General features: G+C 57.1%; 1 protein-coding gene across 1 annotated transcript; it reads left to right on the top strand.

The window, feature by feature from the left end:
- Nucleotides 1–1,688: 1,688 nt before the first annotated feature.
- Nucleotides 1,689–11,183, top strand: PRODH2 (proline dehydrogenase (oxidase) 2). Its single transcript, XM_012730487.1, has 10 exons — nucleotides 1,689–1,880; nucleotides 1,953–2,149; nucleotides 2,232–2,370; nucleotides 2,446–2,532; nucleotides 5,241–5,321; nucleotides 5,389–5,544; nucleotides 5,608–5,774; nucleotides 9,537–9,647; nucleotides 9,966–10,051; nucleotides 11,014–11,183. Exons 1-10 carry the CDS (start codon nucleotides 1,704–1,706, stop codon nucleotides 11,181–11,183), a joined length of 1,371 nt encoding a protein of 456 aa, XP_012585941.1. The 5' UTR covers nucleotides 1,689–1,703.
- Nucleotides 11,184–14,877: the final 3,694 nt, after the last annotated feature.

Below are 14,877 nucleotides of genomic sequence, written 5' to 3'. Positions count from 1 at the left end.
TTTTTAACAAAAAGACTTTTTTTGGGGGGCTCTCCCTGGTGGCGCAACAGGTTAAAGCACAACATTATGAAGCTCTCCCAAGCCACTGCGGCAAGAGTTCGATCCCCGGCCAGGGAGCTGACCCACATGGTGCATCAGACCTTTCCTGACCACCCTGCTTCAGCTTCCTGTTCTGCTCCCCACTTTGTCTCTGGTGAAGCCTCTCACTCACCACATCTCTGGCCTGTACCCCAGCTCTGTATTCATAAGTAAGTAAATCTTAAAAAAAACAACTTTTCTTTTTTTCAGTTTTGTGTAGAGAATTGGGGTGTAGGCCAGAGAGCAGCAGGTGGGGAAGATGACAAGCTTCACCGGGCATGAGTGGGAAATGGCCAGACTCCTGCCCCAGAAGGCCCTGCACAGGCTGAGGCAGGCCTCGCTGCTGACCTGTCGGCCTCGCGAGACCCAGGACGCGTGGGAGTCATTAGGCCAATAGGGAAGGAAAGGGTTTTGAGAGAAAAGGTCCTGAAACAGGAAGCAACTTGGTGATCGAGGAACAGCTCAGCCACGGGAGGAGACGGCCGACTGTCGGGGCTGCACTTCTTAGCTGGCTGAACATTTATTCAATCGTCAGGGGAGCTGGTGACTTACCCTTTGTCCCTGATCAATTACCATAACTCTGAGTAAAACAGCAAATCTTGCAAACTGAAGGTGGCTTTGGGGAGCTTCAGACACCGGGTGATTTATGGTGTCACCTCACCGAGGGGTCAGGCGCCATTGTGACTGGGCACACCCTGCTCTAAATGACCAGGACTAGCACCTATTAAGCACCTATTGTATACCAGGCCGTGCGTGTCCATGAACGCCTGGGCTCTTCCCTTTTTTTTTTTTTTAAGATTTACTTATGCATACAGAACTGGGGTACAGGCCAGAGGTGCAGAGGGGTGAGAGGATGCACCAGAGACAGAGTGGAGGACAGAACAGTCAGATCGATGAAGTCCACTGCTGAGGGGAGCAGCGGGCAGGTCAGGAGAGCAGCAGGTGGGTCAGGAGAGGTCTGCCGCGCCCTGTGGGTCAGCTCCCTGGCCGGGGATCGAACTGGCACGCAGCGGCTGTGGCCAGCTTGCAGTGCTGAGCCTTAACCTGCTGCGCCACCAGGGAGGGCCCGCTGTGGCTCATCTTTTGCCACTGCTGAGGGCCCAGCATCCGCTATCCATGCTCCAGCTGGTGGAAACCAGGTGCTTCTAGCTGCACACAGGGCAGCCCAGGCCCCTTCTTGCGCCTCTCCCTGTGTGCCCAGGTCCAAGTGCTCAAGGATGCATGTGTGTCGTGCCTTATAGGTGATGTGCGTGTCCACGTTTATTCAATAACGCTCCACACTTGCCCATTCTAAGGTAGTGAAGTTACATCATGGGATCCCCAGATCGCAAAGCCGAACTGCCTGGGACTCAGAGATCTCTCAGACACCTCATGGCACATGGTGAGATTAATCCTTGGTCCTGAGGGGAATAGGACATTATTGGGGGTTCCCTTTCCTGTCCCCTATTGTGAACTCTGCACCCATCAGTTAATAATTAACTGCCCCCCAAGGAGCCTGCGATTCTACAGATTTGCCTTCCCCCGGCTACTGCCTGGTTAATCAGTCACTGCCCCTCTGGGCAAGGGGCATCTGGTCAACCCGTTGTCCACAAAGCGCCTTCCCTAGCTTGGATGCCAAGGGGTCCATGATGCTGCGGGTCTGGAGGTGGCTCCATTCCAGAGGCGGGGCCCCCGCGGGGGGCTGGCAGCCCCTGAGTTTTGATGGAGGGGCCTTCCACCTCAAGGGCACGGGGGAGCTGGCCCGGGCTCTGCTGGTGCTCCGGCTCTGTGCCTGGCCCCCGCTGGTCACCCACGGCCTGGCGGTGAGCGGTGCCCGGGGGCTGGCCCGGGGGCGCCTGTAGGTCCGGCTCTGAGCTCGCTCTCTGTCACCCCAGCTCCAGGCCTGGTCCCAGCGGCTCTTGGGCTCCCGGCTCTCGGGGGCGCTTCTCCGGGCCTCCATCTATGGGCAGTTCGTGGCGGGGGAGACGGCCGACGAGGTGAGGGCCTGCGTGCAACAGCTGCAGGGCCTTGGCCTCCGGCCCCTCCTGGCGGTGCCCACTGAGGAGGAGCCGGACTCAGACGTCAAGACAGGGTGAGTGGGGGCCATCCGGGGTCCCGGAGGGCGGCAGGAGGGAGGGCGGGGGCCCCAGGGTCTGACGCCTGCTGGTGGGCAGGGAGGCCTGGTACGAGGGGAACCTCAAGGCCATGCTGCAGTGTGTGCACCTTTCCCGAGGCCTCCCGGAGACCCCGGGCTCCGCAGGGGACGTCCTCATGCAGCTGAAGGTGACTGCGCTGGCCAGCACGAGACTCTGTGTAAGGGGCTGGGCAGGCGGGGGAGGGGCGCGGTTGTCATGGGGCCCTCACTGACCTCCCCGCTTCTCACTGCAGAAGGAACTAACCGCGTGGGCTAGAAGGCCAGAGGCTTCCTCGGAGCTGAGCCCCGAGAGGCTGGCAGGAGCCATGGACTCCGGGCAGGTGAGGACCCCAGATGGGGGATAGTAATGTCGGTGGGAGAAGCAGGGTCCTGGGACTTGGACGTGGCAGGTAACTGCAAGGGGGTCTTCAAAATCTTTCTTTTTAAAAACTATTTATTGGGGTGAGAGGATTCACCAGAGAGAGAGTGGGGAGCAGAACAGGCAGGTCCACTGAAATCCCCTGCTGAGGGGAGCAGCAGGGAGACAGGAGAGGTCTGCTGTGCCATGTGGGTCACCTCCCTGGCTGGGGATCAAACTGGTGCTGCAGCGGCTGCAGATAGCTTCACAGTGCTGCGACTTAACCCCTTGCATCACCAGGGAGGTCCCCAATTTTTTGATTTTTAAAATATCTTTAATATCTAAACACATCGCTGACTCGTAGAAGTGAGAGCTGGTGTTTCAGAGGGCGGGCTGTGGAGAGTGACATTTCACCCTGAAGGAGTTTTAGTTGCCTCACGAGAGGACGGTGGCAGCAGCTTCTTTCCAGAGAGGACTAAAATCCCTGCTGAGCTGGGACCTGACCTCCAGATGGACAGAGGGACTCGCCTCCTCCTTCCACCACTTGGCTTCTCCAGAGCATGACCTGCTTCTCCTTTCTCATCTCTGCGGGCTCAGTTTCAACCTTTGCTAGGTTTTTGGTCTCTTCAATATGGCAGTTTCCCAGGGCTCCCTCCCTGACCCCGACAGCCTGTTTTCCCATCTGCAGTAGAGATGTCCATGTTTTTGTCTCCTGCCCCAGCCTGAGCCCCTCAAACACCTTTCTCTGGACACCCCCAGACTGCTCACACCTGTTCATCCCACACCGACGCCAGCGTCTCCTGCCCCTCAAGGCCCCCCACCTCACTCCCCCGCTGCCAGTACTGGCCCCCCCTTTCACTGGCTCCTTAGCACAACCCACGACGCTCCTGTTCACAGCACAGCCCTGTCCCAGCACTGTGGTGGGTCGGAGAAATACATGGTGAATGAATGCATGAATGGATAAATGGTTGAAGGCAGCAATTAATGAAACTGTTAATAAAGGGGAACTTTGGCCCTCCCTGGTGGCGCAGCCGGTTAAAGCACAGCATTAAGCTAAAGCCACTTCAGCATGAGTTCGATCCCCACCCTGGAGGTGACCACATGGCCCGGCAGACCTCTCCTGACCCACCCGCTGCTCCCCTCAGCAGTGTATTTCAGTAGATCTGCCTGTTCTGCTCCCGACTCTGTCTCTGGTGAATCTTCTCACCACCCTTGCACCTCTGGCACCCCAGCTCTGTATGCATAAATAAATAAGTCTTTAAAAAAAAATCATGGAGAACTTGGGCCCTTCCTGATGGCACCGTGTATTAAAGCACAGCACTCTGAAACTATCTGCAGCCACTGCAGCCCAAGTTCGATCCCTGGCCAGGGAACTGACCCACAGGGCCCAGCAGACCTCTCCTGTATCCCTGCTGCACCCCTCCGCAGTGTATTTCAGTCCATCTCCCTGTTCTGCACCCCACTGTCTCTGGTGAATCCTCTCACCCCCCACCTCTGGTCTGTGCCCCAGTTCCTTATGCATAAATAAATAAAGTCTTAAAAAATGGGGAACTTGCTAATTACCACAGTACACCGCACCCTGCCTGCAGTGACTCATGTATGATGGAGGAAAAGTGGACTCTGCCCATGAGTGGGTGCAGACACTGTGTGACTTTGGACAAGTGGCTTCCTAGCTCTGTGCCTCAGTTTCCCCCTCTGTAAATTGGTAGTGGTCCCCACCTCAGAAGAGTGAATGCACTAAATATCTTAAACCTGATGTGGTTCCTAGAGACGAGTAGTGCTTCTGAGGCGATGCCATCATGTTAGGGAGCACCAAGAGGCTGACATCCCAGAACCCCTTCCCAAGAATGCACCCCAAGCCAGGGGCAGACGATTCTCTGACTGGGCAAAGATAACTGTGCAGCTTCCAGCTCTTCCCTGCTGCTGCAGGGAGCTTCCTCCCCCACGATGGGAGATGGTTAGTTCAGACCAAGGGGGGGCAAAGGGGGGAGGTGAGGGGGTTCCTTGGCAGGCTGGGCTGGGTCCTTCGCGCCACCCGGCTAGTCACCTGTTCCTCTTTCTTCAACTTCCCAATTTCTGTCACCCTGCTAGACACCCAGTTCACATTCACCCCTAGAACCCCCCCAGTAGGCTGTGATGTGGTTGTTTCCTAAATGCTGAACACCACATGCTCCAGGTGCCAGGGCTGGGGAGGAGGAGATAGGACTCCGCCCTGGGGGCACTTACTGCTAGTGGCAGGAGGGGCTCAGCTTTATTTATTAAAAACCAATAAAAATAAGCATTGTCAGGGAAATAAATTGCAGGCAGGGAAACAGAAAGCCCTGGGGTAGTTGTGAATTTATTTATTTTTTAATATTTATTTATTTATGCATACGAGAACTGGGGTACAGGTCAGTGGTGCCAGGCATGAGAGGATTCCCCAGAGACAGAGTGGGGAGCAGAACAGGCAGGTCAGCGAAGCACACTGCTGAGGGGAGCAGTGGGCGGGTCAGGAGAGGTCTGCCGTGCCATGTGGGTCACCTCCGGGGCCAGGGATCGAACTCGTGCTGCAGTTGGCTGAGCTTTAACCTCCACGCCACCTGGGAGGGCCCTGTTTTTAACCTTTTCCCTTCCTGGTGGGGGGAGAGTGGGGTCTAGGCCCTCGAGGGGCCCAGGAGCCTGACCCCTCTCGCCTCCCTTGATGCCGCCCAGGATCTCCAGCTTTCCTGCCTCAATGCTGAGCAAAACCGCCACCTCGGGGCCTCTCTGAGCCGCTTGCACCAGGTGGTACAGGTGAGGCCCTCCTCCCCGGGGGCTCCCCCGCCTGCCGGCCCTGGGGCTGACCGGCTCCTGTCTGCAGCACGCCCGCGCCAAGCAAGTGCGCCTCCTGGTGGATGCCGAGTACACCTCGCTGAACCCCGCGCTCTCGCTGCTGGTCGCGGCCCTGGCAGTGCGCTGGAACAGCCCCGCCGAGGGTGGGCCCTGGGTGTGGAACACCTACCAGGCCTACCTCAAGGTGCGTGGTGCCCGCGGGGGCTGCGGCCGGGCTCCCCGCGCCCTAAGCTGCTGTGCCCTGCAGGACACACCCGAGAGGCTGAGGCGGGACGCGGAGGCCGCTGACAGGGCCGGCCTGGCCTTCGGGGTGAAGCTGGTCCGAGGGGCCTATCTGGACAAGGAGAGAGCCATGGCCCGGCTCCAAGGGACGGAAGACCCCACTCAGCCTGACTACGAGGCTACCGGCCAGAGGTAGGACTGGGGCGCTCTGGCCTCCGAGGCCTGCTAAGGAGCATCCAGCGTTAACTGGCGCTCACTTCCCACGATGATGCCCTGTGTGTGGGAGCTCCAGGCACTAGCCTGGACAGCAGCCTCCCCCTGGGCGCCCGGCTCCCTGACGGTCCCTCCTCCCCAGTGTCTTCCAGCACAGCCAGAGGGAGCTCCTTGCTGCCTGAGTCACTCTGAACCCTCCTCAGTTCAGTCTTGGCGTGGCTCCCTTTCATACTGTCAATAACCCCAGAGCCTTGGGTCCCAGGCAATCTGGTCCCTTGTCTGGCCTCCTCCTCTTCCCACTCTCCTCACTGACTGTGCCCCCACCACAGATCCTCCCTGGTGACCCCAGGGCCTTTGCACTTCCTGTGCCCACTGCCTAGAATGTCTGCCTGCCCATAGCTTCTTGGTTCAATCCCTCATGTCCTTAGGTCTTTACCAATTAGTGTCTTCTCTGGAGAGCTTCCCTACCCGCCCTATCAAAAATGAGAACATCCTACACCCATCTCTTGGCACTTAGCAGCTGAGGTGTTAGATAGTTTCCTGTTAGCTCGCTGTCTGTCTCCCTCGCTAGAATGGGGGCCTCAGGAGGGCGGGAATTTCTAGCTTGTTCAGTGTTGAGCCCCCAGTGCTGAACAGAAAGCATGCGTAGTGCTGAATGAGTAAACAAACACCTCAAGCAGTAGATACTATTATGACATCCTCTGTCACAGGCAGAGACAGAGATGTGGAATCACTTGCCCAAGGTCATGTGTGTTGCGCTGACAAAACACACTGATGACAGGAGTCATGGAACAGGCTGGAGGGTGCAGGATGCTGCTGAAAAGCAAGATCCTGGCTTTTTCTTTTCTTTCTTTTTTTTTTAAGATGTATTTATTTACGCTTACAGAACTGGGGCACAGGCCAGAGGTGCAGGGGCGGTGAGAGGATTCACCCCAGACAGAGTGGGGAGTAGCACAGGCAGATTGAATATACTGCTGAGGGGGACAGCGGGGAGACAGGAGAGGTCCCCTGCGCCACGTGGGTCAGCTCCCTGCTGGGGATTGATCTTGTGTTGCCTTGGCTGCAGGTATCCTCATAGTGCTGCGCTTTAACCTGTTTCGCCACCAGGGAGGGCCCGTTCCTTGTCATAAATCAGCCTGCAGCCCCTGGGCTTTCCCGCCATACCTCAGGATTCACACCCTTCCCAGGGATCAAGGATTTCTGCTCTTGACTGACTTGAAAGGCACCTTGTAAGACTGACCTTGTATAGGAATGCAGAAGGGTGGCGGAACAGGCTGCTGAGGAGTGGCAGACCTGCGGACACGCATGTGTGGCTAAGAAGTGGCAAGGTCGAGTTAGGTCAAGCATACTGCTCCAGAACAGTTTTTGTTCATCTCAAGTCACCCTGCACTGGGGAAAAGATGTGGGTGAGCTCCTTGAACCCCCATCCCATGGCCTTGGGAAGTGGGAATTTATTCACTCAGCCCATACTCGCCGGCCACCTGATTTGGACCCTCGTTGCCCTTGCAGCCAAGGTGGCCCCCTGTCACGAGCTCCATGTCACAGCTTCTTAGGTCTCCTTGGCACATTTGAGCCCCATAGCCTAATTGTCAACATTGTTATTATTACTATTTTTACTGAAACATAATACATACCATAACATTCCTATTTTCACATGTCATAGAATTCACCACTTTAAATTCAGTGGATTTTAGTATATCATAAGGTTGTACAATTGTCACCACTAATTCCAGAACATTTTCATCCCCTCAAAAAGAACCCTCGTCTCCATCACCCCTGGCAAACACCAGTCTTTCTGCCTTCATGGGTTTGCCTGTTCTAGACTTTATATTAATGGAATTATACAAATGCTACATGGTGTTTTTGAGATTCATCCATATTGTAACTTGAATCTGAAGACCATTCCTTTTTCATGGCCAAATAATATTCCACGGTATGGATATGCCACATTCTGTTTATCCATCTATCACCTGATAGATATTTGGGCCGTTCCTACTTTTTTGGCTTTGTGAGGAATGCTGCTGTGAATTTCACACGCACATTGTTGTGTAAACATATTTTGAATTCTCTTGAAAGCGCAGTTCTTTAAGAATAGAATCACTGAGTTGTACAGTAACTCTCTGCTTAACTGTTGGAGGAGATGCCAGGTGTTTGCCCAAAGGGTCTGCCACAGTTCCCAGTCCTCTCAGCACAGCATGAGCCGTCCAGTTTCTCCACATCTACTCCAGCATGCACCATGGACGTTTAATAGAGCTTTTGAGTAAATAACACATTTGTATGATCCCAGAATCACAGTGATGTGAGAATGAATACACTAACAGCTCCAGGTACATGTACACCTCCTTCTGATAGTGGCATCCCCCTCCCCCCCACACCAGCAATCAGTTCTGTTCATGTCTCCTACGTGTTTCCTGAATTCCATTATACACACAGATGACCATGAAGATGCGTGTGTGTGTACATGTGTGGCCCCCAGGGGCCGTGTGCCTGCATGCGGCCTTTCCACTCAGCCCAGTGTGAGGAGCACAGGTCTTGGAACATCAGACAACCAGAGTTCAAGTGACAGGTTGGCCTCATTGAGCCGGGTGACCGAGGGACAAGGACTTCACCCCTCCCAGCCCTCTTTAAAATGGGGGTGCCAGAACATCTACTCCACAGACTGCTCATAGAGCAGGGCAGGGGCAGGGGGTCTACAAGGAATGCGGAGGCACCAAACAAGAGCAGAAGAGGGACCTCCCTGTGGTGCAAGGGTTAAAGCGCAGCACCGCGAAGCTAGAAGCTAGCTGCAGCCACTGCAGCACGAGTTCGATCCCTGGCCAGGGAGCTGACCCACAGGGTGCAGCAGACCTCTCCTGTCTCCCTGCTGCTCCCCTCAGCAGTGTACTTTGTCAGTCAGCCTGTTCTGCTCCCCACTCTGTCTCTGGTGAGTCCTCTCACTACCCCTGCACCTCTGGCTTGTACCCCAGTTCTGTGTGCATAAATAAGTAAATCTTTATAAAAAAAAAAAAAAAAGCAAAAGATTGAGGATGAGGACCTTTGTACTGCACTGTGACTGAGGAAGTGGAACACCCTGGAGGAGGCGTGGCCACCCTTAGGGCAGTCAGGCTAGTCCAGGCAAGGGGCTAAAGGTAACATATGCCCAGCCTGCTCTCCTTCCATCTCTGCTCTCCTTCCCATGACTCCAGTGGTGATGTAGGATGTATAAGTCCGTGTCCTGAGGGGTGGAGAAGAGGGGACAACACATCTGGGTTCAGCAGAGACTAAACTAATGTAGTCTGTGAAGCCCAGAGGGTGGCCCCTGGCCTGAAGCAGGTTCTGAACACCTTGTGTCGTCTGTGTACCTTCAGATTGGTGCCCAGGGAGAGGCCTCATCCTTTTTAACAGCTGTATAGTACTCCACCACCCGCAGTGTGCTATCATTCATTTAGCTAGCTGCCTACTTATGGACATTTGGGTCATCGCTAATTACATTTTGTGGACAGCACCGTCCTGAGTGACCTTGAGTTAAATGTGAGCTGGTGTGGGTGATGTGGCCTTTTGCCCTGTGGCTGCCACTGTGTGGACCCTTACCTCACGCCATCCTCACAGCAGGTGAACTCACATCATTACAGAGGAAACTGCTCAGAGAAGGGCTGTCCCTGCAGTTAGGGAGTACGGGCACCCCCCTCCCCAGGACAGGAGTCCTTGGCAGAGCGTCCCTCACTCAACAGGTGCCACAAGCTGAACTCACCTCTCCCTCAGTTATAGCCGCTGTCTGGAGCTGATGCTGGCCCAGGTGTCCCGCCGAGGCCCCCTCTGCCGCCTCATGGTGGCGTCCCACAACGAGGAGTCTGTTCACCAGGCGACGCAGCGGTATGCAGTGGGGTGGGAGGCAGGTACTCCCCTTCCTCACCAGGCAAGAGGGTGGTGGACCCCATAGGAGGGACAGTGCAGGGCCAGGCGGCCTGAGGGTTGTGGGGGAACATCCCCAATATGTAACCCCGCTACATCGGTAGGTCCCATTGACCCAGCTGGCCAAGGCGTCGGTCTTTACTGGCGGGGGTACAGGAGCCCGAGGGGTCCCTGGGGGGTCATCGGGACAGACGGGAGCAAGGTTATGTATCTCTGAGCTTGGCGCCTCGTGCTGTGGACTGGCCACCCACGCCTGCGCTGACGAGAGCCTTCCTGCAGCATGTGGGAGCTGGGCATCCCCCTGGACGGGCCTGTGTGCTTCGGACAACTCCTGGGGATGTCTGACCACGTCTCCCTGGCACTGGGTACGTCCACGCCCCTGGCCCCACCCAGGCCTCGTTCCCCTCCAGCCCGGTCCCCTCCGCCTCCCAGCCAGGGCCTGGCCGGGCCCCAGCCAGGGCGTGCAGCTGGGGCAGGCGCCAGGCTATCTGGGAGAGGGCGCCAGTGTCCGGAGGCCCGGCCGGCCTGGCCGCTCTGGCTGTGTGCAGCTTCCAGACGTCCGTGTCTTGTTCCTGCGCGTGTTGGTATCTTCACGGAGTTGCTCCCAGGCCTGGGATCACAGTGTGTGTTTTCTTCTGCCAGGAGCCAAGGCGTGCAAAATCACTGTGAATCCACAACAAGAGCTTGCTTGCGTCACCCCAGGGTGCACCCTGGGATGGCCAGTGTGTTTGGGGCTAACCCCCGGCCAGAGCTTCTTGGGGTGGATTTCTGTTTTCGCCTCCTAACTGTTTAGGGTCAAGGCCATTCCGTGTGTGTGGAGATGGCGGGAGGGCTCCTGTTGGCGCCTGCTCCGAGGGTGTCCGTACGGAGCCCCAGCTTAATACGGGGAAGTTCTCCTGGCACTCCCATTCTGGGCCGGTGATGGGACTTGATTCTCTCCCTCCTTGACGCCCCCGGAGTCAGCCGGTGGCAGCTCAGGGCAGACATGCTTCTGTGTGTCTGGCAGCATTTTAATAACTGGTTTTTTAAAAAGACTTATTTATGGCGGGTCAGGAGAGGTCTGCCGCGCCATGTGGGTCCCCCCGGGGCGGGGATCGAACTCGTGCTGAAGTGGCTTTAGCTTCTCAGTGCTGTGCTTGAACCCGCTGCGCCACCAGGGAGGGCCTGATTTTAATAACTTTAAGAATGTTTTCTTCAATGCTTGCTTTGGGAGTTTAGTTTTGTTTTTGTTGGTGGTGGCGTTCAGTTCACCTTCTTGTCAGAAGTGGAAGTCTCTGGGGAGCCTCTCCCCAGCAGGGGCCCACATCCTGCCCACGTCCCCCCCCAGGGCAGGCCGGCTATGCTGTGTACAAGTCCATCCCCTACGGCTCCCTGGAGGAGGTGATCCCCTACCTGATCCGGAGGGCCCAGGAGAACCGGAGCGTGCTGCGGGGAGCCCGCAGGGAGCAGGAGCTGCTCGGCCAAGAACTGCGGCGGAGGCTGCTGGGGGCGGCCTGAGGGTCCCCTGGCAGCCCCGGAGGTCATGTGGTCAATAAAGGTCCCCCACTCCCGCCCAGACTGCAGCCCGCAGCAGAGCTACGTCCTTGGGGAAGGAGGCCCCCACGAGGGCCCAAGCGGGGGCCGGGCTGCGCTGAGTGAGAGACCTCGCGGTGGGTGACACAGAGCTGGCAAGGACTTGGTCCGGGTCTCGAGGGAGCCCCCAGCCCAGACGCGGCCTGGACCGCGGGGCCTGGGCAGGCTGCCCTGCCAGCGACTCACCTGGGGCCTCTCGGCCACAGCAGATGCCACGCGACACAGAGGCGGTGGCCACAGGTGCAGGAGGGACAGAAAGAAGAGCCACAACATCCCTCGACAGGCATGTGCATGTGCCAGGCCAGGTCTGAGTTAGGCTCTGAGGTCAGCTAAGCTGGGCTGGGGGAGAGTAGCGGGGACCCAGTCAAGCCGGGGGGCCCCGTCCAGGCTGTTCACCTGGGAGGGGCCGACAGCCTCTTCCTGGCGTGGTCAGTGCTGTGGGGGGGAGCTGGGCCGAGAATGGGTGATGTTAGGGAAAGCCTGGGAGCTGTGGGAAGCCACGGTAGCCAGCTGGAGGGTCTAGAGGACTCCCCGGGGAATAAGCAGGAGCGTAACTAGAAGAGCATTCAAAGACAAGGGTGTGTGCAGGAATAGAAAACAGACTTGGGGGGGTGATGAGGATGGGGGGCAGGGGGTGGGCGGCTGGTGGTGCAGGCTTAGGGGCCACACTGTGGGGCTGGGACTGTGTCCCAAATGCGGGGGGGGGGAAGGTTTTTTGGGGGGAGTCAGGAGGGTCTCAAGCAGGGTCAGCTTTGGTTTTAGGGAGACCTCTCCCAGCACCACCCCACCCCTACCCCCCAACCGCTATGTGGTGGGTAGACCAGAGTGGGGAGAGACTGGAGGCCCTGAGGAAGCTGGGCCAGGGGTGGTGTGGGAAGGGAGGAGGGGCCTGGGGGGTGCTGCGGCCTGATAAGATGGGGGTTGGGGCAAGTGAGAGGATCCGGAGGCCCAGGCTCTGGCTGGAGGGGGGGGTCAGTGGCGCCAATGCTGAGATGGGGATCTTGGGGAGACGCTGAGTCAGCACAGGCCCTGCAGGTGTGAGGGTCCCTAGGGATGTCCAGTGGACGTGTGTGAGGCCCGGGGCTGGGGCAGAGGAGTGGATGGGGCGGGACAGAGAAAGGAAACAGTGAGTGGAGTGAGAAGCAGGACGGGATGAGTCTTGATTAGCGACTTCTGGGGGGTTATGGCACCCGGTTCCATGGCAGCGCCCCCTGCAGGCATCTGGGTTTAGGTCCTTCTCCCTGGGAGGCTCTGCTCTGACAGACACGGCCCCCAGTCTGGACACCCATGGACTGGGAAGGTGACTCAGGTCAGACGACATGTGGGTGCAGGGTTCTCAACTCTGTGGGTGCCTTCCCAGCCCTCCCCAGCCTCTGGCACTATCATTTTCCCCACTGCTAGTTTTTTTTTTTTTTTAAGATGTAGTTATACATGCATACAAGAGCTGGGGTGTAGGCCAGAAGGGCAGGGGGTTCACCAGAAACAGTGGGGAGCAGAACAGGCAGAGGTACTGAAAGGTGAGAGTCAGCTCCTGGGTGGGGATCGAACTCGTGCTGCCGTGACTGCAGATAACTTCACAGGCTTGCAACTCTGAGCTGCCAGGAGTCCAGATAGGACGGAGGAGCCCCGAGAAGCCGAGAAGCCCGGCCCTCCTTCGTCTCTGAGACAACAGAATGAATGGGCTCGACTTTCTGTGCAGAGAAGAGAGTGGAGCATTCTTAGTCATATTAAGACAACGGTCTTTAACCTGCTCGAGGGGAGGCCTGCAGCTGGCTCGGCGGCCTCTGCAGCAGATGGTGGGGAGCTGATTCCCCAGCCCAGCCCCAGTCTGAGGGCACCAGCGCCCCGAGAGGTGGCATTTAGTGCTTGTACGTGGGCAAGGTGTGCTGCCTCGGGCCTAGTCCCACGTAACGGGCACCCACAGTAGAAGTGCGGGGTTCCTGGGGCTCCCCAGACGTGTGTTCCCCACAGGTTGGTGAGAGGGAACTCTCCCTCTCTTCTTTCACTTTCTGAGTTAAGTGGGTCTTCTGAGGCTTAAACACTGTTTCCCAGGCTTGCAGGTCCCCGCCAAGCCCCCACCCACCCTTCGCTATTTGCAGAAACAAAAGAGTAAGCCACCTCATTACATGACAAAGCCGCCCGCTGGTCATTTTAAATGGGCCCAGCACGAGCCTAGGCGGCTTGGGGAGGCTGGCAGGTGTGCAGTCTCCTTCCTTCCGTGAGGACCACACATCCTCGAGCCGGTGAGACGTCTGCCAGCTTTCAGGTAAGCGTGTCCTCCTTGGCTGAGAAGCTCCTCCATTCTTGGAGGGTCGAAGCAGCTCTGGTTGTTTTAAAGTACCGGAATGCCCGGTGATTCTGCAGACTCGAGGGGTGCACTCCCCGATACGGCAAGATGTGGGGGTCGGCTCCGCATGGGCCTCCACCCCCCCACTCACCCTGGTGTGGAGCGCCCGAGGCGTGACAACTCCCGCAAGCATCACCGCAAGCATCACCGCTCCCGGTGTCCCCAGGAAGACGGTCCTGAGCTGTCCACCCTTCAGCCAGCTGATCCGGAGTTCGGCTCTCCGACTTCAGCAGAACCTGGTCTGATGGTTTCAGTGGAGGTCCCGGACCTGAAAGAGCAGCGTCTCTAACAGATGCCAGGGAATGAACTCCATCTCGAACGGGCCTAGGCGGCACACATCATCTTTAATTTCTGATCTGTTACCACATCGCCCAGTCAAACTTTGGTCTGGAATGGTCCCCCACACACAATTTTATATGGCCCTCTTCAGGGAGCCCCCCACACCCCCAACAAGGCCACGGGCAAAGCCTGACCCCAGGAAGACGTTTCTTGACATAACTTTGCTCCCACTTAGCATGGCTTCCATCTACTTGGCCTGAAGACAGACCGCGGCCTGTGCAGTCTCCACCCGCCTTATCTCCGTCACAGAAGCAGGTTCCTGCCTCAGTCCTGCCAGGCAGTTGTACACCAGCTGCTTTTTCAGCAGTTTGGTGCTTCCAGAGGTTTTTCTGTTTCGGTGGGGGCTGCTTGGATCCATCTTGACATACACCAGCAGATTGGAGGTCGTTTTTGGAGTTTGGGGTCCTTGGGTTCACTCTGGGAAAGGTTTTGTTACAGGGCAGGGAGAGAGGGGCACCCCTGAGCCCCCAAACCTGCCTGTTCTCAATAGGTTCTGCCATCCGCCGCATCAAGACAAAACATAGAAGACCTTTCATGGAAAGAAACTTTAGTACAGAGTGTGCAATGTAGAAAAGACAAAGAATACAGTCTCTAAACGAAACACCCAAAGTTCCCCATCCCCTCATGGGTAAAAGTCTACCCAAAAGGGCCCGTCACGGGACTAAAGCACCTTCTGGCCGGGACCAGACCAGTAAAGGATCAGACATGGCCAGACAAGTCTGGGCGGAAAAGAGCAGAATCAACACCAAGATAAACACTGCCACAGTCACCTCCCCGCGGGTCTGTCACCCACGTCTGTTTCAACCAGTTCAGGGCCAAGAAGCAAGAGCCGCTTCTTGTCTCTGCCCCCTGTGCCTCCCTCAGGTCTCCTGGCCTCCATCCTGCTCTCTTCCTCTAGGGTCTCCTCTCAGATTCTCCCAGATTCTCCTCCCT

Source organism: Condylura cristata, unplaced genomic scaffold, assembly GCF_000260355.1.
Source record: "Condylura cristata isolate star-nosed mole 26May11 unplaced genomic scaffold, ConCri1.0 scaffold00028, whole genome shotgun sequence".
Lineage (NCBI taxonomy): Eukaryota > Metazoa > Chordata > Mammalia > Eulipotyphla > Talpidae > Condylura > Condylura cristata.
This window is presented reverse-complemented; position numbering and strand designations above follow the sequence as displayed.